The sequence below is a fragment of the Nelumbo lutea genome, chromosome 3 (genome assembly GCF_056320005.1).
Source record: "Nelumbo lutea isolate HS-2025 chromosome 3, American lotus-T2T, whole genome shotgun sequence".
NCBI classification, from domain to species: domain Eukaryota; kingdom Viridiplantae; phylum Streptophyta; class Magnoliopsida; order Proteales; family Nelumbonaceae; genus Nelumbo; species Nelumbo lutea.
In genome coordinates this window covers 55,893,673-55,920,031 of record NC_142686.1, presented here as the reverse complement: position 1 = coordinate 55,920,031, position 26,359 = coordinate 55,893,673, and the positions used below count along the sequence as shown (strand labels likewise).

Here is a 26,359-nt window from a genome sequence, read left to right as displayed (position 1 = left end):
CTATGGCATATGAGTTTCATGCTCTCATACAAAATGGTACGTGGCAGTTTGTTCCTTATGACTCTTCTATGAATGTTGTTGGCTCTAAGTGAGTGTACAAAATTAAGAGAAAACCTAATGGTTCTGTGGAATGATACAAAGCCATACTAGTAGCTCAGGGTTTCTCTCAAGTTTCCGGTGTCATCTTCACTGATACTTTCAACCCTGTCGTTAAGCCAGCCACTGTCCGTATAGTTTTATCTTTGGCCACCTCACAAGGGTGGGACATTAAGCAGCTAGATGTTCACAATGCCTTCTTGAATTGATTTATTCAAGAAAATATTTATATGAAACACAGCCCCAGGGTTTTGAGGATCAGACACGTCCAGATTATGTCTACAAGCTTAAAAAGGCTCTCTATGGTCTTCGTCAAGCCCCTCGGGCTTGGTCCTCTCGACTTAGTAACAGACTTTGTGATCTTGGCTTTAGAAGCTCTCAGTGTGATCCCTCTCTCTTCATCTACACCAAAAACAATATTTCTCTATATATTTTGGTTTATGTTGATGATATTATTGTTACTGGTTCTTTTGCTGCTCATGTTCCTCAACTCATTTTGGATTTGTCTCAGCATTTCTCTCTTAAGGATCTCGGATCCCTATACTATTTTCTTGGAGTAGAAGTTCATTGTGACAAGACTGAACTGTTTCTTTCTCAAAGGTATTACATTTTGGATCTCCTACAAAAAAATAATTTGGCAGGTTCTAAACCCTTGACCACACCTATGGCTCCCACGTCTAGATTGTCTAAATTTTAAGGAGACCGCTTCCTGATCCTACTCAGTATCGTAGCATTGTCGGGGCCCTGTAGTATGTTACACTTACATGTCCAAATGTGGCATTTGTGGTGAACAAATGCTGATTAGGTCGGTTGCCCTGATGACCGCTGGTCTACTAGTGGTTATGGTATTTTTCTTGGATCTCATTTAATCTTCTGGAGAGCAAAGAAACAATCCACCATTGCCCATTCTAGCACAGAAGCCGAATCTCACTCATTAGCTAACTCCACAACAGAATTATTGTGGCTTCAGTCTCTAGGATTTGGGTGTTCGTCAGTCTGTTTCACCTATTCTTTATTGTGATAATATTGGTGCCACGTACCTGGCAGCGCATCCACTGTTTCACGCTTGTACCAAGCACATCGAAGTTGACTTTCATTTTTTGTGTGATCATATTCTTCGTAAAAATCTGGATGTTCAATATATCTCTACTAATGATCAGTTGGCCAATATCTTTACCAAACCTCTTGCTCCAATTCGGTTTGATTTTCTCCAGTCCAAGCTTCATGTGCTTCCCGCCCCGTTTCACTTGAGGGGGCATATTAAGGAAAGCTCTCCAGAAGGTAACTCCACAAGACTGACAGTTACCAATGGAGGCTCTCAGTCCAGAATAGCAGCTGCCAATGAGAGATCTCCTCCAGTTACCAATGAAGGCTCTCACACAAATTTGGCAACCACTAAATTAGAAAGAATAATTAATTAGCAAGAATTAATTAGAAATCTTTGTACATAGGCAACTATCTATTCTATTCTTAGTTTCTCTATTTATTCTTTGATCTTCATGTATATATAATGTACCCATCTCAGCCTGGTCGACATGTCAAGCAATACTGCAACCCTTTTCTTCTGCTCTCCCTCCGGTCTCTTCTCTCTTCTCCCCTCCGACTTCTTTTTCTCTCGCTCCCCTCTATCTATCTCCTTATCCGACAACTCCCCTATGGCACTATGGAAGAGAACGAGAAGGAGAGGGACCTCATTTCGATGCCTCAATTTCCAACTTTGACATGGCCACAATCGCCTCTACTACCTGAGCCTCCAATTTCGTGGAAGGAGTAGTTTACTCGATCAAAAAAACAGAGATGGAAAAGCTCTATTGGCGTAATGGGAAAAGCTTGGAAGATAAAAAAAGGGTCAGTCCTTCGCATTGCAATACCTTCACCAGGTTGTCTCTTAAGGGTGTGGCTTCGTAAACCCTCTCTGCTATCTTCCTCTTTCTCTTTCTGTCTAACCTTCGTTTGCTTTCTGTCTTTCTCTGAGGATAGATATTAGGGTTTAGGAGATTGTAGGTCACAGAGATGGGTGCAGACAAAGACAAGAAATCCAAGGTTGTAGAGAGCTAGTTCTTTCTGTTTTGTTTGAGCTTCGACGTCTGTTTTTGTCATGAAGTTTGAGCTGGCGAACCTGGTAGCTCAGTTTGTTGCTGTTGAAAGAAAACAAGACGGTGAGGGTAAAATTGGGTTTTAAAAAAAATTATGCGTCACATGTATATGAATTTGACAGAATATTAGCGGATGCAAATGGAAAGGATAGAGCTAGTCAAGTCAATAGGGTAATGTCAATCAATTTACAAACAATAAGGATACACTTAATCATTTAGCTAAATCATAAAATTTAGGGAGAGGGTCAGAATCTTTAGGCCCAAAGTACAGTTGAAGTGGGTGCCAACTCGGAATTGATATTAATTCACGGACAGGTATTGGTGTATAAAATGAGGGATTTTTGACATTTTGAATGTTTAAAAATCTGCATTGGACTTATCCATACTTTTCCTTCAAATTTACCCTGTTTTTGGGAGGGGTAAGGAATAAGAACATCGACTGGCTCAGTTGGGTAAAGTCTCTAGCGTCGTAGCTTCGTAGCCCCATGAAGCTTAATGGGATTACAGTAGAGCGCTGAAAAATATCCCAACCTTCATTTACAAGTCAATGGGGAAAGCAGAACATAAAAGGACACTCATCTGAGTATTACATTTAGGGTCCTTTTTAGTTCACAGGAATAGGGTCTTGGAATTATCGATTCCAAATTCTAATCATTTGAGTGGACAGAATCTGAATATGATTCTCACTCATGGTGGAATAACAATCCCATTTGAGGAAATGCGCATTCCCTTCCCTTCCCCTCCCTTGGTAATGAGAACCAATTTCAGGAGGGGAAGAGGTTATTCCCATTGGAATTTCCATGGATTTCAATTTTGGTTCTGAATATGAACTAAGGGATAAGAGACGGATTATATAAGAGGTTGGGTTGAATTGTTAACAGTGAGTTGTATCGTGTTTGGATTTGTTGAAAAGCTGGCAATATCATTAACTGGGGAAAATCTATGATGTGAAAAATGTATGGTATGAGAAGAGTTTTGACCAATCAAAACCCATTCTTCAATTTTGATAAATAATATCTGATTGGCTATCACATTTATGATTCCAGTTGAGTGGTTAGAAGTTTCTCAGATATCATATATTTTCCATATCACAGTCAAGGAGGTAATTTGTTAGTTAAAAAGAAGAAACACATACTTGGTCCTTTACGTCTCCTAGTCTGACGAGAAAAGAAAACCTCTTACATATGCTGGCATAGAAACAAGGTTTATTCCATTTTGGTAGACCAATGGAAAGGCTGGTGCATAACACGCGGTATTAACAGTGGATATAAAAACATAAGAGGTCCAATTTATACGCGCATCCAGCTATACATTGGGAAATACCGGTGTTTTAAAGTACAACCAATGTTCTTGATGTGCATCAGGATGCACGTGACCAGCAATGTGTCGTGGTCAGCAGATCCAGACTCGTTTGTGTGTGCTTCAAGAAAGATTTCTGCTTTCTATAATAATAGAGCTGTTGATAACATTCATTCACTAGTAAGGGCCTGTTCGTTTGTTCTGTCGTCTAACATTTGAAAGTGCAATAATTACATTAAGAGGTATATTGGTATTGGTGAACTTTTTCTTTTCCCTAAACTCTGAATGCAAAGAAAGTTGTTCGAATTCTTAATTCTGTATTTTGAAAAATGTCAAATGTCCATTTTAACCCCTTATATGAGATGTTTTGTTTGTCTATGTAATTCAATAAACAATAATATTATAAATTATTTTAATGATTAATAATTAATTATAATCACTATTATTATTTAATAATTAATATTAATTATTAAGTAATATAATAGTTAATAGTTAATAATAATTACTATAAAAATAATAATATTTAATTAATAATTAATAATTAATTTATTACTAATACTAATTATTATAATTATTAATTAATAATTAATTGTAATTAGTAATTAAGAATTGATAATAATAATTATTAATTAATTAATAACTTTTTGTAATTCAATAAATAAATAATATTAAGAATGTTATAATGATTAATAATTAATTAGTATTTAATAATCATAATTTTTATTTAATAATTAATCATAATTATTAATGCATAATTGTTAATTATTAAATAATGCTAATTAATATAATAGTTAATAATTATTAACAACTAATAATTAATATTTGATTAAAATTTAAGTTATAACTAATACTAATTAATATAATAATGAATTAATAATTAATAATTAATGATTGTGAATTAATAATTATTATTTAATAAGCAATAATAACAATAATAATAAATGAATAATTATTAACTATTAATTAACTTTTAATTATAATTATTGTTATTATAATTAATAATTATTATTATTGCATATGAGGCCCTTGAGTTATAAGGAGGGAGAAGTGTTGTGGGTTTTGGGTAAATTGGTGGGCAGTACGGAAATGAAATTTGTTATCATGTTTGGTATTAACAGGTCCTACGGAAAATAACGATTTCAAAACAATTCATTTAACTAGATAAGTATTACCCAAGGAAATCACTTTCCATTTATAGGAAAATTGATAATATATGATGAGACAATTTTATCAATTCAATAATGACATTTTTATGAATAAAATAGTTATTATATAATTTTACTTGAAAAAAGAACACAACCATTTTCTATAAAACATTTGCCTGAATAAGCACATTTAAAACATCTGCCTAAATAAGCACACTTACCCAGGTAAATGACTGATCGTGAGGCCTATAGAATTTTTCTATTCAGCCCAGACAAATAAAAGTGCCACATGTAGACATAGAAATTGGGTTGGGTGGGTCAGGTTGGGTCTAAACACTTCGGATTGATTTTGGGTTGGGTTGAATTTTGGGTTAGGTTGTAAAATGCAAAACCCAAAGCCTAAATGTTTGGGTTAGGGTTGACCCATGGGTCAATTGAGGTCATCCCAAAAAAATTTGAAATTTAAAAATAAAGAAAAAATACATGAAAAATGTCAAAATTAAAGTAATTAACCTTAAAATTCAAAATATAAAATAAAAAATAAAAACTTGAACATTTAACAATTCAAAGAGTAAAGACTAAATAGTAAAAATTACAGAGTGGAAACTTCTAACAATGCATAAATAGTCCTAAATAAACCTGACAGTTGAGTCAGTGGGTTGACCCATGACCCAACCGAGCCCAATTTTTTTGGGTTGGATCGGGTCAGGTCACTCTCAAATTCAGGTAGTTAAATATAAGATCCTAACCCTATTTTTTGGATTGGGTTGAGTCAGATTCGCAGGTTGGGTCAACTTTTTGCTAGGTCTAGCCACATGTGATGAACCAAAAAGGTGAAGCGGTTACAAACAATGGCTTGGCTTTTCGGTATGTAAAGGACCTGACTAGTAGGGGTGGCAACGAGCCGAGCTTTTCACGAGTTGCTCGAGCTCGGCTCGTCTCGGTTCGGTTTCAACTGAGCTCGAGCCCAATTCAATGGCTCGATTTAAACAAGTCAGCTCGAATATATATATATATATATATATATATATATATATATATATATATATATATATATATATATATAATTATAAAAAATAATATATATAATAAAAATATTATAATTATTAATTATTATAAATCTTAACTTTTAAATATCAAATAAAAAATATTTTTGTATATAATTTTTTATTTTTATAAAATATTTTTTCTCAAAGTCAAGCTCGAGATGAATTTTTTACTCGAGCCGAACTTGAGCTCAAGGTTCAGGCTCAAACCAAGCTCGATCTCGAGCCTTGTAGAATAGTCTCGAGCCGAACTCGAGCTTGATACTATTCGGTTCGGCTTAGCTTGAATCCACCCCTACGTGACTAGAGAGAGCATTTTGTGAATTAACCACATTACATTAAAGATGTCATATGTCTATTTATTTTTTCATTAGTTTATATTAAATATATTAAAAATGTCAAAGACATCATATATGATGCCTCATATTTGATTGATTCATAGTTTGCCTTCAGGGTGTAAAAATCGCACCACTTCAAATGATTTTGAAATATATTGGGATATGTTTGGAAAAACACTGAATTGGCTGAAACAAAAATCATGCACATGCACACCTGTCACAAGTGACTCCTTTACCGCGCCCTAAACACTCGCATGTTCACTCGTGATAGCTGTATACACTTTTGTCTCCAGCTCATATGGACTTGTTTGGAAAACGCAAGCCATGAGTTATTGTGTATGTCTGCTTAATCAAATGTGCCTGTACAATTTTGTCTTAATCTAAGATGAAGAATCCTATGGCAGGGCTGACGTGAAAGAAAAGAATTAGGGTAAATTATAAAGACCCCCCTTTGTACTATGGGGTCTGTGACAAAGAGCCCCGGTACTTTGTTTTGTGACAAAGAAGCCCCTGTATTTAACCTGAGATAAAGACTCTTTCCAATATATTTCCGTTGAAATCCGCCGTTGTAATGTTTTTTAATCCCATACTACTGTACATCTTCCCAGCAGCTAAGTGGAATACTTGAAACTACGATTGCTTCACAGAAACCTGTATATTTTCCCAACACAAGCTCTCTCTTTGGACTCTGAGCGTCTGTTCTTTGCTCGGCCCTGCACAGCCGTAGAGCCTTCAAGGCTCCCATTGTCTCCGACGCATCGATGTCCCATTTGCAACTGCTCCATCTCATTTGTTTTCTTTTTGATAGCTAACTTCAGATCCTTAACAGTAGCACAATTCAGAACAGCCACGTCTTCATCAAAAGGCTCAACTAGTTAGTAAACCAAAGCTAACAAAAAGCTCTACTCAAAAAGGTAAAAAAAAAAAGAGACTATTCCAAGAATAAGACGTGAATTGTGAACCCTGTCCTTATATAGGATCCTTCTTCTTTGTCTTTTCCTATCGTAAGTAATGTGTTCGCTAAAATGTGGCAACCACGAGCACGAAGCAGTGAATTAATCGGGAGAAAAGGAAGGTGGGCACCGAAGGTTGTGCCGTCCATTTTAAGGACGGAAATTCTCATAGTTGACTAGGTTGTCCACATCGGAAAGTGTGGGTTTCTTCGGGACGTCAGCGAGAATGGGATCATCTAAGAGGGCTGAGAGCGTTGATTGTAATCTAAGAGGGCTGTCATCAATGAGCTGGCCAATATTTCGTCGATTTTAGGATCGGAACCCCACCTCAGAGCCTACTCCTTGTGGCGGATACAGGCAGCAATCTCGTCTGGGCCAAGTGCTCTGCTTGCTGGAACTGTAGCAAACACCCTCCAGGCTCGGCCTTTTTGGCTCGCCATTCAACCACATTTGCTCCAGTGAAACACCAGCCCTGTAACTACACTCGCCTCCACAGTACTTGCTGCTACGACTACTCGTACGCCGATGAGTCTAGAACAAGCAAGCTTTTTGCCACAGACGACGACGTTGAATACGAGCTGCTCAACTGAAAAACCTTGCTTTTGGTTGTGGGTTCAACGTTTCTGATCCGAGTGTTTCAGGTGCGAGCTTGCGCGCATGGACAGTGTTTTTCTCCAACTATTGTTAGGTCGGGAAAGATAAACAGTGTTTTTCTCTCAATTGTCTTTATTACAAGAATAATATGGAGAACAAAAAATATTGCAACGACAGCGGAAAACTAAAAAGGGGGTCTTTGTCTTATGGTCATAGTAGAGGGTGGTCTTTGTCGCAAAACAAAGAACAGGGAGGTCTGTCACAGACCCCATAATACAGAGGGGTCTTTGTAATTTACCCAAAGAACTATGACTATGAAGGCACCTTTTGAGTGTCAAATGCTCATTTAACCATGGTTTTTAAAACCGACCCAGTGACCAAACCGGTCAGGGGTCCAGTTACTGGGTTGAAAAAAATAAAAAATGATCAAAACTGTTCAAACGATTAACCACCCGATTCAGCAGTTCGCTGACCAAAATCAACAGTTTTGGGGGGAAATCCGATTTTTGAGAAAAACGGAACCGGTCCTGACCGGTTCCCAGTTTTCTGGTCCGGTCCAGTTTTGAAAACCATGCATTTAACAGATGTATTGATCAAGTCTCTTAACTGAGCGAGCTCCATTTTTGGAACCTTGAAACCTTGCTGTCCAACCAGTTCCTCGCACGCTTCTGTTTCTAACTGGGTTCTAATGCTGTAACGTGCATGTTTCCAGCGTTGTCACTGCTGTTTGTTGTGTTTGTTGCAGCGTCCTCAGAAAAAAAGCTACCAAAAAAAAAACCGGATGCACAAGCAAGTGCAAGCTACAACTGATTTCAAGCACACTTTACGATCACAATAGTTCAAATAACCCCATCGCATTTTATTAAAATGTGGAGACGTCTTGAGGCTGGCTCTTGACAAGACTACATGCAAAGAGAAACTCCTCTTGTCGTATAAATCAAATAAGACCAAAAGATGGAACACAGACAGTATTTAGACCTCCAAATATTTGATGGCAGTTTGAACGTCCTTATCTCCTCGGCCACTGCAGTTAAGGACAACCTTGGTTCCATCAGGTAGGGTGGGGCATAGCTTCTCCAAGTAAGCCAAAGCATGAGATGTTTCCAGAGCTGGTATTATGCCCTCCAGTCGGGATAATCTTTTGAAAGCTGCAAATCCATGACAAACAACAAATAATATGTAAATATTAGAATGACAAGTTCATCCCCAACCCCCTTTCTTTTGGACAGGCAAAGATTAAAAGATCTGTTTCAATAGTAAAAGAAGATGCCTAAAACGAAACATGAACCTTATTTTACTTCCCAGACCATGTTACCTAACAGCTACAGCACTTAAAAACATGTACCAAGGTACTTGTGGAATCAAAGGAAGATACATATTAATTAAAGCAAAAAGGTCAAAGTGTTTAACATTCATTAGGAAAAAGCACTTTGGAAGAGTAATAACCAGCCTTCAATTTCGAACGTCCATTATACAAATGGTTAAAATGCTAATAATATATAAATGCAGCTTCATAAACCCAGTTTGGGTTATGAAAATGGTTAAAATTCTAATAACAACATCCTTTTAATCTCCCATATGGTCTAAGTGTCCTTTGTTGGTTCTCCTTTACAGGTTTCTTCCTTCTTCTCAAATTGAATTGAGGAACCTCAGTTTGAAGCTTGCTTGCTTTAGCGTTGGACTTTGGTGACTATCCAATGGATAGTCTTAGTCTCCTAGACTCTAAAAGGTGGGGATGGGACAGTAGAGAAAAAATTAAGAGTAGTTATCAGAAAGCCAGCCTATTTAGGAGGACTGAACTGAAGATTCAGCTAAACTGGTTTAGGCAATTATATAATTTTTTAAGGAATTTAGTCAAATTATATCAATGAGATTCCAAAACATCTCTTAGTAATGAATTGATAACCCCGTGCATTATATGATTGTGGATCAAAATTATAGTAGATGGTGCTCTACTCCTGCTTTTGTAGGAGGGTTAATCCTATAGTTAAATATATGATCACAAAAAAGAAAGGAATTACCATTTTGTTGGGCAGGCTAGAGGGAAATGGTCAATGAATTGTTTCATCCACAGAGTGCTTCCTTCCTGTTTGTTTGTATAGTTTCTTAATTCAAAGAGAGGGCAGTGGCCCTTCTTTCTAGTCCTTGGTGTAGCATTGCATCTGAGATTGATGGATGAATTTTTAGGATGAGTTGCACTTGAGCAAGAGGGAAACCATGAAGTTGATGCACAGATGGAGATCTCCTAAAGAAATCAGGATGCCATGGTTACTATAACCATTCAATACATTTTCCTTTTTTATTTTTGGGAAAGATAACTCAAAGTAATGTCAGATTTGAGCTTTCCCCCTCTATTAGGTTATTATGGTGCAATAGGACCCACAAACAATATTCCAGATTTGAGTTTTCTCTCAATATTCTGGGGTATCAGAGAAGTTACATTAGACGTACTTAAAAGGAAAAAGAATATTTTTTGAAGAATAAGAATAAAATTTTATTAAAACAAAACAAAGTACAATCAGGTCAGGTGTCTAGATGACACCCAAACCACAGACATACACAAAATTCAAAGTAGGAAAATTAAACCACATTACAATTTTGAATTTCAAACACATCCCAGAAGTTATTAACAAAATCTGAATATCTGATATGTTTGAATTCAGGTAATGTTATTAACAAATTCGATGGGGTTGGTTTTTCTAACCCAAATTCGATTTAGGCCAGAGGGTTGATGGCCCACTTCAAGTTTTAATTCGGCCCACCTTTGTAAAACCCAATTTTAATATGATAAAACTAAATCAGCCCTGATTTAGCTACATGGGCCGAACTGCCTTTTGCATTACACCCCATGTACCTAGATAATGTTATATGATAACATTATGGGCTCTATTGGGCTAATACTGATTTAATCTAATTAAATACGGGTTTTACAAATTTTTTAATTGATTGGATCAATTTGTTTCATGCATGTGATGTATTGATGTGTGATGTGCTACGTACATTGACCATAAGTACTTGGCCCATGATTAATTCGATAGTGGCTCTTTCTCACACCATGGCTGAATGCACATCATTGCCATGGTGTCCATAAGATCATTGGATGATCTCCCCGTTTGGTGGGGCCCACATCAGCTTCTTCCCCAAGAGGAACCGTGCGGAACCCTAGCCGTTTAGGGCCCATTTAAATCTGGCTTTGAAAAAGTCAGTGGGAGCCACTTTGGTTTGACCTAAATACAACTAGGGCATAATATTTCGTTCCCTCCATTGAAATGTGAGTGCATGTGATAGGGAGATTCACATGATGAACTCTCTAAAGGCCTTCCATCATTAGCATGAATATTGGTTCTTCAGTAATGAGGAAATGCACCATAAAATTGGGCTATCCATTTGATGCTGGATCTGTTGGATTGTTTCGTAAGATGATAGGGGCGTCATAGACCAATGTGGGAGGGGCCTATCCTAAAATGGAAGACACTCTCACGGTACCTTGGCGTTCACGAATATGATGGGTAAGCACTCACTGGACAGAAAGGTTTAACCTAAAATGGCAATGAACCTTCTTTGTGATCCTTCATAGAAGGTGGTGGGGTTATGCAACTGAAACATTTGGCTCCATGCACTCTATGTGGTTTCCCACATTTCCAGAGACAGCTCACAATCTCCGCCACTGAGATAGGAGGAAAATCTCAAAGATGAATAAATGAAAATGGAACATAGATTAAAAGCCATATCTATGTACATAGCATGAATCAAATCAGGTTGTGGACTAATATTTGCTTTGCCTTTTATCAGAAATGGCAAACAGACAATTCGTCAAACTATTGGACGACAATAAGCTTAAGGGCCCTGTGAGAATTTGAGAGAAAAAATGAATTGATTGTATTGTCTTGGAAGGAGCATATACACAGCTTTATATGGAATTACAGAGCTAACTTACAGGGTGATAAAATAGGAAACTAACTTTTACTAAAAAACTAATTTCTATATTAGTGGGATTCTCCAATTAATATCCCATGATTCTAGGAAACTAACTTATGTATGTTTCCTAAATTGATGGACCTAAAATTATGGAGAATCAATCAGAGAGTCAATCTTCCACCTTCCAACACTCCCCCTCAAGCTGGTGAATATGCATCTTTCATTCCCAGCTTGGAGATAAGTCCTTGGAATGCCACACTGCAAAGCCCTTTTGTCAGCACATTTGCTAGTTGACCATTCGTTGAGACGTATGGAGTGCAAATTAATCTGCTATCCAACTTTTCCTTTATGAAATGCCTATCTATCTTAGTGTGCTTTGTCCTGTCATGTTGGACGGGATTGGGAGTAATGTTAATAGCTGACTTGTTATCACAGAATAATCTCATTGGACCTTCCCATCTAATCTTTAGGTCTTCCAAAATTATCTTGAGCCATAGTAATTTACATACTCCCTGAGCCATTGCCCTGAATTCTGTCTCCGCACTTGATCTAACTACCACATTCTACTTCTTACTCCTCCATGTCACAAGATTTCCTCTAAGGAACGTACAATAACCTGTAATGGACCGCCTATCCATGGGAGAGCGTGCATAATCTGCATCGGTGTATGCCACTAGTGCTAATCTAGTATTTCTTTTAAACAAGATTCCTTTGCCAGGATTAGCCTTTAGGTAATGTAGTATCCTATAGACCGCCTGTAGGTGAACCTCTTTCGGGTTGTGCATAAACTGGCTAACCACACTCACGGCATATGCTATGTCTGGCCTTGTATGGGCAAGATATATAAGTTTTCCTACTAATCTTTGGTACATTTCCCTATTCACGGCTAGATCTTCATTTGCTTCTCCCAATTTGTGATTTGGCTAAATTGGTGTGGAGGATGGTTTGCATGCTAACTTTCCTATCTCTCTTAGAAGACCTGTTACATATTTTTGTTGTGAGATAAAGATGCCTTCTCTGGAATGAGCTACTTCAATCCCTAGAAAATACTTCAATCTCCCAAGTTCCTTTATTTCGAATTCTCTGACTAGGCGTCTTCTCAAGGCTTCCTTCTCCTTTTCATCATTTCCTGTCACAAATATGTCATCGACATATACCAGAAGAGCCGTGACTCCCCCAGCATCAGAATGCTTTATAAAGAGTGTATGATCTCCCTAACTTTGTTTGTATCCGATGGCAAGCATAACTTTAGTAAATATTCCAAACCATGCCCTAAGTGATTGCTTGAGACCATACAGTGCTTTCTTCAACCTGCATACTCTATTTCCTTTTAGATTTCCTTTGAAGCCCGGAGGAATGTCCATGTATATCTCCTCCTCTAAATTACCGTGAAGAAAAGCATTCTTTACATCAAATTGCTCCAAGTACTAGTCGAAGTTAGTTGCTAGTGACAACAAAATTCTTACCGTATTCATCTTAGTCACTGGAGCGAATGTCTCTTGATAGTCAACACCATAGGTTTGTGTATATCCCTTTGCCACGAGTCTTGCCTTGTATCTTTCTAGAGAGCCATCTGACTTGTACTTTATTGTGAAAACCCACTTGCAACCCACGGGTTTCTTTCCTGGTGGTAGGTCAACAATTTCCCTTGTTTGATTCTTATCTAGAGCCCACATCTCTTCTCTCATAGCGCCTTTCCATTTCTCATCAGATAATGCCTTAGATAAAGTATTAGGAATATGAATGGTGTTTAGACTAACTAGGAAACTCCTATGTAATGGTGAGAATTTTTTAAAGGACATAAAATTTGCTAAGGGATATAAGGGATGTTTAGTGCATTCTCTTGTGCCTTTCCTAAGGGCAATAGGAAGATCTTGGTCAGATGCTAATTTAGAAGAAATTTCTGGAATTGTATTTACCTCATTCTCAAGATTAGGAGTTGAATCTTGAACCTACACAAGTTAGGATCCTAGTCTCTTCCTCTTGAATATACTTGCAATCTCATAGAATCACAAAGTTCATCATTCTCTGTCATGGGTCTGGTATGAATGGGTGAAGAAGTTGGTTTGGTTTGAGGTGGTTCGATAGGTGCAGATACGGATTGAACTGGTATAGATGCTAAGTTTGGGTGTTGATAAACTGTAGGTAGACCAAGCGGGAGCAAATCTCTGTCCTTATCTTCAATGAATGACAAGGACTCCCCCTGAAGATAAGGTTGAGTGAAATATGGTGCTTTTTCTTCAAAAGTGACATCAATAGAGAAAAAATTTTTTGGTAGGTGGGTGGTAACACTTATAACCCTTTTGGGTGGACGAATAACCCACAAAAATACACTTGACGACTCTTGGATCTAACTTCCCTCTATTATGGCTATGGACATGGACAAAAGCAGTGCATTCAAAGATTCTTGGGGTGAGATTATTTGTTATACGTAAATCGAGATAAAATTGAGAAAGTGTTTCCATTGGTGTTTTAAATCCCAGCACCCTCGAAGGTAATCGATTTATAATGTATGCGGCTGTGAGCACAACTTCCCCCCAATAGGTTTTTGGAACATGCTGGTGGAAAAGTAAGGCTCGGGTTGCAGCTAGTAGAAGATGATTCTTCCTTTCTGCTACTCCGTTTTGTTGTGGAGTATTAATGTAGGAGGATTCATGGATAATCCCTTCTTTTTGAAAATATGGGGATAAAGTTTGGTTGAAATAATCCCGTGCATTATCCGATCTAAATCTTTTGATTCTGACCCCAAACTGATTTTGGATCATGTTATGGAAATTTGGGAGTACACTACTTACATCTGATTTAGACAGTGCATGTCCTTAGCTCCAATCACCATGATGTACATTATAACTTATTGTAAATGAATAAAGTACATATTTGATTCATGTTATTATGGTGTGTTTCTTTGTAATACCCTTAAACTGGACACATATGAGACTCGTGTTAGTTTAGAATCTTCACAGCCGTTGGATGGATTTGGGGAGATTTATCTTGCCAAGGCTAACACTAATGTACCACCAAGTTGGTTGGGGTGGCTTGTCTCAACTGCCAAGGTGAGACCTAAGGTACATGCATTGCGGGTTTTCTTGAAACCTTGAACCGGACCAAAATTCCAGTATTGCCCTAGACCTTGGAGATAGATGGGCAAAATTGGAATGTTACACCTGTCCCCTAGACTCGATTATGATACTGCACTAGGTGTCGGATTGGACTGTTTTTGATATGCTAATCAATGAAATCCTTAGAGGGGGTCAAAACCTGGGTATGTTGGGATAGTCCGAGAATTCATCTAAGTGGGTGATCATAGTGACAGGATCAGCCCCTTTGTCGGACAAAGTGAATGATCGGGGATGCACTCTCTCTGATGGAAACCTAAATTGTCGGTAGTTGATTTCAACCGTTGAAATTTGTTTTTGCAAAATATATTTATATAGTGATATACATATATATTATGGTTTCAAAATGTTTGCAAAAGGTTTTAATTCCCGAGATCCATATGAGTAGAGAATGCAACACTGCACGTCGCAGTCGGGGGAGAGGTCCTCTCTTGTCGGGCAGTGTTTGATCATTATGGGCTGAGAAGTTAAGTGTAAGACTATTGAGGGTTATACCTGATGGGCTAATCTTGCATCTGCCCACAGTCCTTGGGCCTTCATAAGATGGCTGGACCCAAGGACCATTTAGTGTAAATGTTGGGCCCATTAAGAGTCCATAGTGATGGACTCGGGGGTTCACTGTTTTCAACAATGAATTCGACCAGGCCTTGTAACAGAGGCTAGGCTGAACCCATGTGGCTGATGTGTAGATCAATGATAGGGTCCCACGCCATACAAAGAGAGCCAAGCTAGCCAGCATTAAAGAGGAAGTGAGACTGAAAGCTTAATGGGCCTAAAAGCCCATTTCGAACTGGTTTAATTAGACTAATTAAATAGGGGTGGATCTGAGATTTGGATTAGCGGATAAGGATAAGGGATTATCCTTATCACTTAAAGAGTCCAGATCCAAATAAAGATTTGGATCAAGGAACTCCTAATTTGATTAAGGAGGTTGATCTTTATCTATAGATAAGATAAGGGATTATCCTAATCACTTAAAGAGTCCAGATACAAATAGAGATTTGGATCAGGGCGAACCTTGAAAACACACTCACTCAATACAGAGAGAAGACAACTCAGTTAGATTGATCTTGCCTTCAACTCTTTTTCTTCCTGCTCTTGCTGCCCTACCCTGTTCAATCTCTAGTTCTTGTATTTGATCAAGATTCGATCTTGATATTGTTTCTTGCCAGAAAAAACAATTTAGAAGTTGTGCTCACTGTCCCACTCGATTCTTGCTAAAGAATCACAAGTTCTTGGTGAAGAACTACCTGTTGATCTTGCCTCATCCTAAGCTATGTCATCCTCAATGGAGGGAGGATTTGGTACACTCTTTGGGCTTGAACACCTATGTTGGGAGGAGCTTTTTTGCGTAGATTCCATATCAGGTATATCCCTCCTTAATCTTGGTTTCAGATTTGGTCCGGTTTGGTTACAAGAATGAACCTTGGAAATGCAATTTTGTAAACTGGGAATAGGATTCCCGGATGGGAGTAAAGAATTTTTTTGAAAATTCGCCCAACCTTCCTACAAGGTTCGGCCATCCATATGATGGATCTCCCATCCCCTTCACCTTCTACAAGCTACTAATTGTGCAACATCTAAGAAATAATCTCTACATTATGAAGGATATTTAGAAGTCAATAATCAAGCCCAAAGCAATTCTTGTATATAGGTAACCAAGAACAGAGCAACATCACAGGTTTGCAAAACAAGGAGTAAACGAAGTCAAATGTTTTAGGGTATAAATTATAATTCCTGAGGGTGGGAATTTGTATATGAGGATTCTGACACACTACAGTACACTTTATCCATTAATAAAATGTTTAACTGTTCCTGATTTTAAAAATGATGAAAGCAATTCTTATGAGGCTAACTATTCTAGAAAGGTCCTTGTCATACTAATAGGAACAACTAAATTCTATCATTTACAGGAAAGAGGAAATTCAAGAACAGAACTAGGCCAAACCCAAAAAGACCAAGAAAGACCTACTTAAAGACAGAAAAAAATAGAAAGGGAAAAAAAAAACCACCTACATATCAGGAATAGATGCCTTGCAATATAACTTCCTCGAAACAATACCCACTCTATCAAGGCAGACAGCTAAAAAATTGGCCAACTTTTGCACACAATGGAATGAGATGTTCACTCACGCAACCAAAGGCCTAGCTTCCTAATGAGATGGTACAAGAACCAAGCCCCCCCATCTCTCGTCCAATCAAACATAACCAAGGTTCAAGTAGAAATCTGCTGAATCAAAAATCATCAAAGAAAAGACGAGTTTCTTGTGGAAGAAGAGAGCAAATCAGATCTGGCCACCCTCTCCCATTGGTATTTATACTTTTAAGTAAAAATAAGTACAATTACTAATATTACCTTATGGGGCGCTTAACACAAAACTGTAAAAAAAAACTTAAAAACATCACTCCAAAGGGTCCCAACAAGAGTGTTGTGGTCCCCACTTACTATCTAAACAAATAATAAACAAAATCAACAAACAAATCTGCACAAAATCCTCAATACTCCCCCCTTAAAGTTGAGAGTAAATGCCAAACATTCCCAACTTGTGTAGTCCTGTCGAAGCTTGTTCTTTGCAACCCCTTTGATGAAGACATTAGATAGTTGTAACTCAGAGGAGACATAAGGCAAGCAGACTTCTCCGGTTGTCACCCTTTCTCTTATGAAGTGTCTATCAACCTCAATGTGCTTTGTCCTATCATGCTGAACTGGATTGTGGGCAATCTCAATCAGCAAGGATCTAACCCAAAGTAATTCTAAAACACCATGAGCCATAGATCTACATTCAGCCTTTGCACTTGACCTAGCCACCATTTACTGTTTTTTAATCTTCCATGAAACAAAATTTTCCTCCCACAAAGGTACAGGGCCATAGATCTATATTCAGCCTTTGCACTTAACCTAGCCACCATTTACTGTTTTTTACTCTTGAAACCAAATTTTCCTCCCACAAAGATGCATACCCCTAATGTGGATCTCCTGTCATCTAAACAATCTGCCCAATCTGCATCTGTATAGAACTCCATTTTCAAATTCCCATGATTTGAGAATAGAATAATTCCTTTGCTCGAATGCTTCTTCAGGTATGCAAGTATCTTATCAATGGCTTCCCAGTGCTGAATCTGAGGATAATGCATATACTAACTCACAACACTAACAACAGAGGAAATGGCTGGATGTGTCATACATAAATATAATAATTGGCCTACCATCCTCTAATATCTCCCAACATCTTTAACCATCTTACCATTCAAAGCATTAATCCTGTGGTTCGGGTTAATAGAAGTATCTGTAGAGAACACTGATGTGGACCCCACTGATGTGGTCCTCACCGTGTTTGTATGGCAGTAGTGAACAGTTAGTTATGTTAGTTATGTCAGAGTGTTAGTTGGTACTTATTTCAGTTCTTTTACTATTACTTTTCTTTTATTATTTTTCCATGTAAGCAATAAGGGTAATTCAGCTCTTTTACAGTTAGTCGAATATTAAATAAATCATAGGAGTGGGTCGGCTATTGCTCAAGACCTTCTCTCTCTTTTCTGAATTCTCCTTTGAGTTCTTCTTTTCTTCTCCTCTCTTCTTCTCTTCAATCTGTATTTCCTTCAAACAGTCTCCTATTTCTCTCCCTCCACAACGACCAACAAATCGCAAATGGGATACAGCTCCAAGCAATCTTAGCTTTCAGGCTTCCTCTGTATTTTGGCCAAGAAGAGAAAATCTCTGCTGAAGTAGAAGGGTGGAATATAGGTACCCCAAACAGAAAACAATAGAAACTCCAGAAGCAATTTGGTAGCTGACATGAGTAGAATAAGTGGTGAACAGACTCCTCTGCTGATTTACACATATAGCAGTAATTTGCCAAATACAAACCCCCTCCTCTTCAGATGATCAATTGTGACCGAGTATAGAAAGACTTCACTATCTTTAATGAGCTTCATATAGAAAGACTTCACTGTGAATCTTCCATCTCTACTCTTCTTCCACCATGGTCCATCTGCACTATCATTAGACACCTGAAACTGCTCCAGCCTGTCCAACAACAGCATACATTCCTCCAACTCTTCATCTCTTAAGGGTCTTCTGAACTTAGGAGTCCAAACCACCTTATCATCAGTTACTTCATAACATTGGGCTACAGATACCTGATGTTCTGTCAATCTGTATAACCTTGGGCATATCTCACAGAGTTTCCCAACCCCACTCCAATCATCCTCCCAGAATCTCACTCTAGCCCCAGCACCTAATTTAAAGCTAACCAGACCTCTAAAGTCCTGGTTGAAGCTCATAATGCCCTTCCACGCTCCTACTCCATATGCATTAGAAACCTCCCTTGTTTCCCATCCAAATCTTACCACTCCATACTTCCCTACTACTACTTTCCTCCACAGTAAGTCCCTTTCCTTATCCATCCCGAACCTCCATAACCGTTTCCCCAGTAAATCCTTGTTGAGAAGTTCAATTCTTCTTAAGCCCAAACCCCCCAAAGCTTTCGGCTTACATACTCTCTCCCACCTTACTAGGTGCATCTTTCTTGGACCTCTCGCTCCTTCCCAAAGGAAGTCCCATTGAGTCTTTTCTATCTTCTCAGCAATCGAGGTTGGTATTTTCAGTAGTGATAGATAACATGTAGGTAGGCTTTGAAGAACACTCTTTAGTAGGGTAACCTGCCTCCCAAGGACAGATATCTTGCCTTCCAGCCCTCCAACCTCATTTCCACCCTCTCTATGAGAGGTTTCCATGTGATTACAGATCCAAACTTAGCTCCCACTGGGAGACCTAAGTACGAGAAAGGAAGTTCTCCAATACTACAACCAAGGACTGCCACATACTTTGACACCTCTTCCTGACTGATATCACCAATAGCAATCAACACACTCTTTTCCAAGTTAACCTTCAGACCTATGAGCAGCTCAAAATTTGCTAATATTGCCCTTAGATTTAGGACTTGGTCTTCCACAGCATCTAAGAAGATGAGGGTATCATCTGCAAATTGCAGATGAGAGATGCAAGGACCCTAAGCTCCTACACTGAATCCTTCTAACCATCCCCCCTAGACACCCCTCTTCATTAAAAGGAAAAAAAATAACAGGATTGATGTAAGGCAACACAACATTTTGGATCATTAATTGCCCTTTCCCTTTAGTGGTAATATTTCTTTTATAATAAAAGTTGTAACTTATTAAGAGACTGGCAGGCAGTTTCTAGCTCTCATAGCTCAAGATCACCAAGGTTAGTTCAGTGGTTCCCACCAACAGCTGGGAGGCTTAAATTAAACTTCGATGGCTGCTGTTTGGGAAATCCAGGAGAGTCAGGAGTTAGGGGTGTAGTGAGAGATGAAACTGTTGAGGTTAAAGGGATGGTCTGATTTATTTTTGCTTGTTAATCTTAGTCTTCTTTTTCTTTTTTATTTTTGCTTAGCTTCAGTTTTGTACTTGGCCTCTTCTTCCTTTGGGGTTGGTCTGATTTATTCTGGGTTTTTTCAGATTCTTAATGAATATTTTTTACTTGTTACTTGTCAATAAATAAATAAATAAAAGCTGTAATTTTCTGGATAATTATCAATTTCAGATTTGGTAGAATCTGCACCTAAAAGCTATTTGCAACATCTAAGTAGGGCTTTATTGTCTTGTGTTGTTTGAGTATTTTCAAGTAATACTTATAACTTGAGTTTTGTGCAAATTGTTTATGAAAGAAAGGTTTGGGTCTTCTTAGGATATCAGGGGTTGTAGGGCACATGGACCAGGTTGGCCTGTTGACCAGCTGAGCCTGACTGACCATCTTCTGATCAATGGGAAAATATAACTGTTGCACTGTTTATCCATCATGTATATCAATCATATACATGTACACACATCAACATGCTAAACCTTTCGATGGAGAAAATCTTAATGAAGTTAAACTTTCATCCATTCAATTTTCTTAAAACTAAAAGATTATGGAATTTCAGGACATCAATGTTTGATAAAAATGTTGAACAGAACTTTTGCCTTATAAATATACAACACAAATAATCACAAAGGTCATACTTTACACAGATTTCCAGAGGTTTATATGGTATAACAAAAACATTTGAAGGCTGCCAGTTTTCTCCCAGCATGACAGGATGATATGAGAACTTAACCTGCTTCATCTGTAAATTTGGAATTTGAAATGTCCACAAAGGTCTAGGATTGTAGAGATTACACAACCAATTTGCTTAAATGGTCAGAACCCACACATTTCATGTCTCTTCAATCTTGACAGCAGTCTAGCCCCTCCTAGATATAGACACTTGAGTACCCTGAACACCCAGAAATAGATGCCCCATACATTGGGAAATTGGCTAGAGTAGCTTTTATTAAGGTCACTCTACCCCCTAAAGAAATGTAGTTCCTCCTCCAAGCTGCCAATCTTTTTTCAAACTTTTCCACCACAGGGTTTCAAAACAGACTTTCCTTTGGGTTTGCACCTAGGGGAAGTCCTAAATACGTCAAAGGTCACTCGGAATAGGTGCAATCTAAGCAGGCAGCGATAGTCTCCAGTACCCCTTCATCCAAGTTCAGTCCAACCACACAACTCTTTTAAAAATTGATTTTTAAATTAGAGTCATTCTCAAAGAGAATGATTAGATTCTTCAAGTTTCTCACCTCTACCAAATCACAACCCTCACAAAAGATGACAATGTCATCTGCAAACTGAAGATGGGTGACTGGAATTCTATCTCTACCTATTCTCCAACCTCTCAATGACCCAATCCTATCTGCCTCTGATAAAAATCTACTAAAAGCATTGACAACCAAAGTGAATAAGAAGGGGGATAGTGGGTCACCTTGCCTTAGGCCCCCTACAAGCTGGGAAAAAATCATTAACTACCCCATTGACTAGAATAGAAAAATGGCAGGAGGAAAGGCATCCCTTGATCCATTTACACCATTTGTTCCTGTAGAGAAGATGGGTTGAATGGCCCATAGGCTGTTTATCCTTTTTTATCTTTTATGTTCTTACTGTAATGGGCCTTAATTTGGGCTTTATTCTTTCTTATGTTATGTCTTTTTAATTTTCTGCCCAACTAGGGGCTTCTCTGTAAATTACTAAAACTTAACTTAATGAAATAGAATTAAGGGTGTAAGAGAAGTGATTATGTTCGAAAATCTCTCTCTGAACCCAAGTTGCCGCCACCTTCTTCTTCTTCTCTCCTCTTGAACTCTGATTTCTACTACTTTCTTTTGAATTTTTGCTACTTTCTAAACAGTCATTTCTTCTCAAAAGGCTGTTTTTCTTTTGTTCCCAAACCTGCACTTCCTGAGCACCTCTAACAAGAAGCTTCAGTCCACTAGATCATAGGCCTTTTCAAGATCCAGTTTACAAATGAAGCCTTGGTTACCCGATCTTCGCATCTCCTCCACACATTCATTTGCTATTAAAATTTGATCAATCATTTGTCTCCCCTGAACGAAAGCACCTTGGGCTTGACTGATGATTATGGGGAGCACCATTTTTTTAAGGGATGAGAGATCCATGATACGGATGGCCGAACCCTGTAAGAAGGTTGGGTGAAATTTCAAAAATTTCTCTCTCCCATCTGGGAATTGCATTCACTATTTTAGAGAACTGCATTTTCAATGATCAATCTTGAACCAAACCGGGCCAAATCTGAAACCAAAAGAGATAAGAGGGATATACATGATACGGAGTAACAATAACTCCCAATGAAGGTGTTCACGCCCAAGGAGAAAACCAAAAACTGATCCCACTGAAGATGACAAAGTGTGAGGTGAAGCAGAATCAGTAGGATGGCTCTTCAGCAAGAACAAAATTCTTCAGCAAGAATGTAGTAGAGGGCTGATGAGTACGCCTTCAAATTGCCTCTTCTACCAAGAAGCAATATCAAGAACGATTCTTGATCTCTCACAGGTAGAGATCGAACTGGGTAGGGGCGGCAAGAACAGGAAGAAAAGAGCAGAAGACAAGAACAATCAAACTGTGAATTGCCTTCTCTCTTAATTCAGCAGACTGTGAGTCTATTTGGAGGTCCGCCTTGCTCACCTATTTATAGCCTTAAAGAGAGGATTTCCTAATTCTATTAGGAGTTTCCTAATCCAAATCTTATATTTGGATCTGGACTCTCTTTAAGAGATAAGGATAATCCCTTATCTTATCTGTAGATAAAGATCAGCCTTCCTAATCAAATTAGGAGTTTCCTTATCCAAATCTTTATTTGGATCTGGACTCTTTAAGTGGATAGGGATAATCCCTTATCCTATCTGTTGATCCAAATCCCAGAACCGCCCCCTATTTAATTAATCTTATTAAGCCAGTTAGAATGGGCTTTAGGCCCATTAAATCTATGTGATCACTTAACCTCTTAACCTGCTGCCCAGTTGGCTATCCTTGTATGGCGTGGGACCCAAACATTGATCTACACATCAACCACATGGGTTCAGCCTAGCCTTTGTTATAAGGCCTGGCCGAATTCACTGTAGGAGACAGTGAACCCCTGAGTCTATCAACATGGGCTCTTAATGGGCCCAACATTTACACTAAATGGTCATTGGGTCCAGCCACCTTATGAAAACCCAAGGACTGTGGGCAGATGAAAGATTAGCCCATCAGGTATTACCCTCAATAGTCTTACACTTAACCTCTCAGCCCATAATGATCAAACACTGCCTGACAAGAGATGACCTCTCCCTCGGCTGCAAGGTGCAATGCCGCACTCTCTACTCACATGGATCCCGGGAATTAAAACCTTTTGCAAACATTTTGAAACCATAATATATATATATATATGTATATCTTTATATAAATATTTTTTGCAAAACAAATTTCAACGGTTGAAATTAACTGCCAGCAGTTTAGGTTTCCATCAGAGAGAATGCATCCCCGATCACACTTTGTCCAACAAAGGGGCTGATCCTGTCACTATGATCACCCACTCAGATGAATTCTTGGACTGTCCCAACATACCTAGGTTTTGACCCCCTCTAAGGATCTCACTGATTGGCATATCAAAGACAGCCCAATCCGACACCTAGTGCAGTATCATAATTGAGTCTAGGGGTCAGGTGTAACATTCCAGTTTTGCCCATCTATCTCCAAGGTCCAAGGCAATAATGGAATTTTGGTCCGGTTCAGGGTTTCAAGAAAACCCACACTGCATGTACCTCAGGTCTCACCCTGGCAGCTGAGACAAGCCACCCCAACCAACTTGGCGGCACATCAGTGTCAGCCTTGGCAAGATAAATCTCCCCAGATCTATCCAACGGTTGTGAAGATTCTAAACTAACACGAGTCCCATTAAGTGTCCAGTTTAAGGGTATTACACAGAAACACACCACAATGACATGAATCAATTATGTACTTTATTCATTTACAATAAATGTCAAAAAGGTACATCAATGTGATTGGAGCTAAGGGCATAACTGTCTAACATTTTTATCCTCAATGACAAGACCTTGGCCAGAATCTTGTACATTAACTCCTTGACTTATTGTAGAACTTTCCTTAAACTCTCTAAAGACCTCAAGCAAATCTTCTTTGATGATATTTCATCCTCCTCAAAGTGCCTGTCCAACCATCCTTCTCCTCAAAAAGTCTTGGCCAAATAACACCTTCCAACTCCACCGTATTACCTAAAGGCCTCCTTAGAATACAGTTGAAGTGGGAAACAAAACAATTGGCTATCTCCTCTTAAGACCCATAAGTCATTGCATCAACTTCAAGCTTAGCCACCAAATTTTTCCCCCTCCTCCCATTGGCCATCTCATGGAAGAATTTAGCGTTTCCATCACCTTCCTTAATCCATTTGCATCTAGATTTTTGCCTCTAGGAGATTTCTTCCCATAGTAGTACCTCTTCTAGATCCCTCTTCAGCTCCCATCTCAATTCTCGCTCCTGCCTATTCATGGTTCTTTGGGACTCCTTCACATCTAACTCCTCTATTTGAGTTAGCAAAGATGATTTTGCCTCCTTTAATTTCCCAAACTAATCTTTATTCCAGTCCTTTAGTTTTGATCTCAAACTTCTCAATTTTTTGTGGAATCTCACCCCTTTCCACCTCACCCCACTTAAATCCTCCCTCCACCATTCCTCAATCTTCTTCACAAAGTCAGGGTGTGTCAACCACATGTTTTCAAATCTAAAGGGTCGAGGTCCATGCCTAAAAGGTTCCTATCCTAACTCAATGGGGCAATCAGAAGTAACTCTAGGTAGAGCTCTAGCTACTAAATCCCTCCAATGACTTTCCCAACTTTCATTAAATAGAAATCTATCAAGCTTTGAGCAAGTTGGGGTTTCCTGATAATTAGACCATGTAAAGTGAGCTCGTGGCAAAGGAAGTTCCTTTAACTCAAAAGCATTGATGAACTCATTGAACTTCCTAATGCTAGTTGTTATGGTCTGATGTGGATTGTTTGATTCATTAGTGAAGCAAATTACAATAAAATCCCCCCCCAAACACCAAGGACCATCCCATAAACCCTGGATCCTTGATAATTCTTCCCAGTATTCATTCCTTTCTCTATAGTTACATGGTCCATACACATTGGTTAGTACCCAGCTAAAATCATCCTTCACACTCCTAAACTTAAGGAATACTGAGAAACTCCCTATTAATTCCTCCACAACATCCTCTCTCCAAAAAGTAACAATACCCGCTGAGCCCCCCCCCCCAAGAAAGTGTTGAAACCCAACTAATTCCTCTAGATTTCCAAACGCTTCTAGCCCATCTTCTATCCAGATCAGCTAACTTGGTCTCCTGTAACATTACAATATCCGACCTTTCCCTTCTAAGGAGATCCTTTATAGCTCTTTTCTTCCTTGCACTGCCTAAGCCCCTCACGTTCCAATTTATAATTTTCATGGGAAAACAAAGGATTTGATACCCACCTCAAAATTACATGTCCCCTACTTAAAGACCTTCCTTCTCTCTCCTCTTCCAGTAAATTCTATATCTCCTTCTATGTCAGAAATCAGCCTTTCCACCTCTGATTTTTTCTTTTTCTGGCGGTTGTTTGCTAGTCCAGATTTGCATGGTAATACCTTTGATGCTTCTTGGGGATCCATTTTTTTGAGGATTTCCTCCGAAGATTCTTCTATAAGTTTATATTCCTCAAGGAGTACACAAATTTGTCCCCAAATCCTCTCCAATTCCTCCTCTTGTAATTTTTTCAAATAAGGTTTTCCTGCCACAGTTATACAGTCCTCGAACACACTATCAGAAAACTCCTCTTGAGTTTTGAAGTTTTCTTTATTTCTTTCCACCCAGTCCTCTCTTTGCTTGTATTCCTCAAGATAAAAGCATATCTGGTCCCAAATCTCCTCTAACTGCTCCTCCTGTTTCTTTTTTCTCCTCAATTCTTCCTCTTTCCCTTTGCCCTCAATTTCTCCTCAATTCTTCCTCCTGTCCCTATCTTGCAGTCCTCTCAAGCAGACCTGCTCTATCTCCTCATCTTCTACCCTGCGACCTTCCTTCCACAGCTGAGCTTCAACGGAGGTTACCAGCCAAACTGGATAAGAGAATCCATCCACCAGTAATTCTATCCTTCTCGGAATGTCACAAGGCTTAACTCCACCAAGCTTTATCGTGGCTAAGTGAAGATCATAGACAAAAGCTCCCTCTAACCTGGCCTCACAAATGGAAGCTATGGACTGCAGCGTTTAAAGCTTCCAAAGGTTGAGAGGAAGACAAAGCAATCGGACAGTGACATTGTCCTGAACATCAATATTTTTTGTATTTGAAAGTAGGCACCACTTTGAGACAGTGAAAGAACCTACCTCTGA

At 38.6% G+C, this 26,359-nt stretch overlaps 1 protein-coding gene across 1 annotated transcript in view; it reads right to left on the bottom strand.

The window, feature by feature from the left end:
• Window positions 1-8,402: 8,402 nt before the first annotated feature.
• The window catches only part of LOC148865092 (tryptophan synthase beta chain 1), a 37,942-nt gene continuing 19,985 nt past the window's right edge, over window positions 8,403-26,359 (bottom strand). The window contains exon 5 of the mRNA XM_088975154.1: window positions 8,403-8,715. Coding sequence (XP_088831280.1) covers window positions 8,540-8,715 — 176 coding nt within the window. The 3' untranslated portion in view covers window positions 8,403-8,539. The remainder of the gene's footprint in view (window positions 8,716-26,359) is intronic.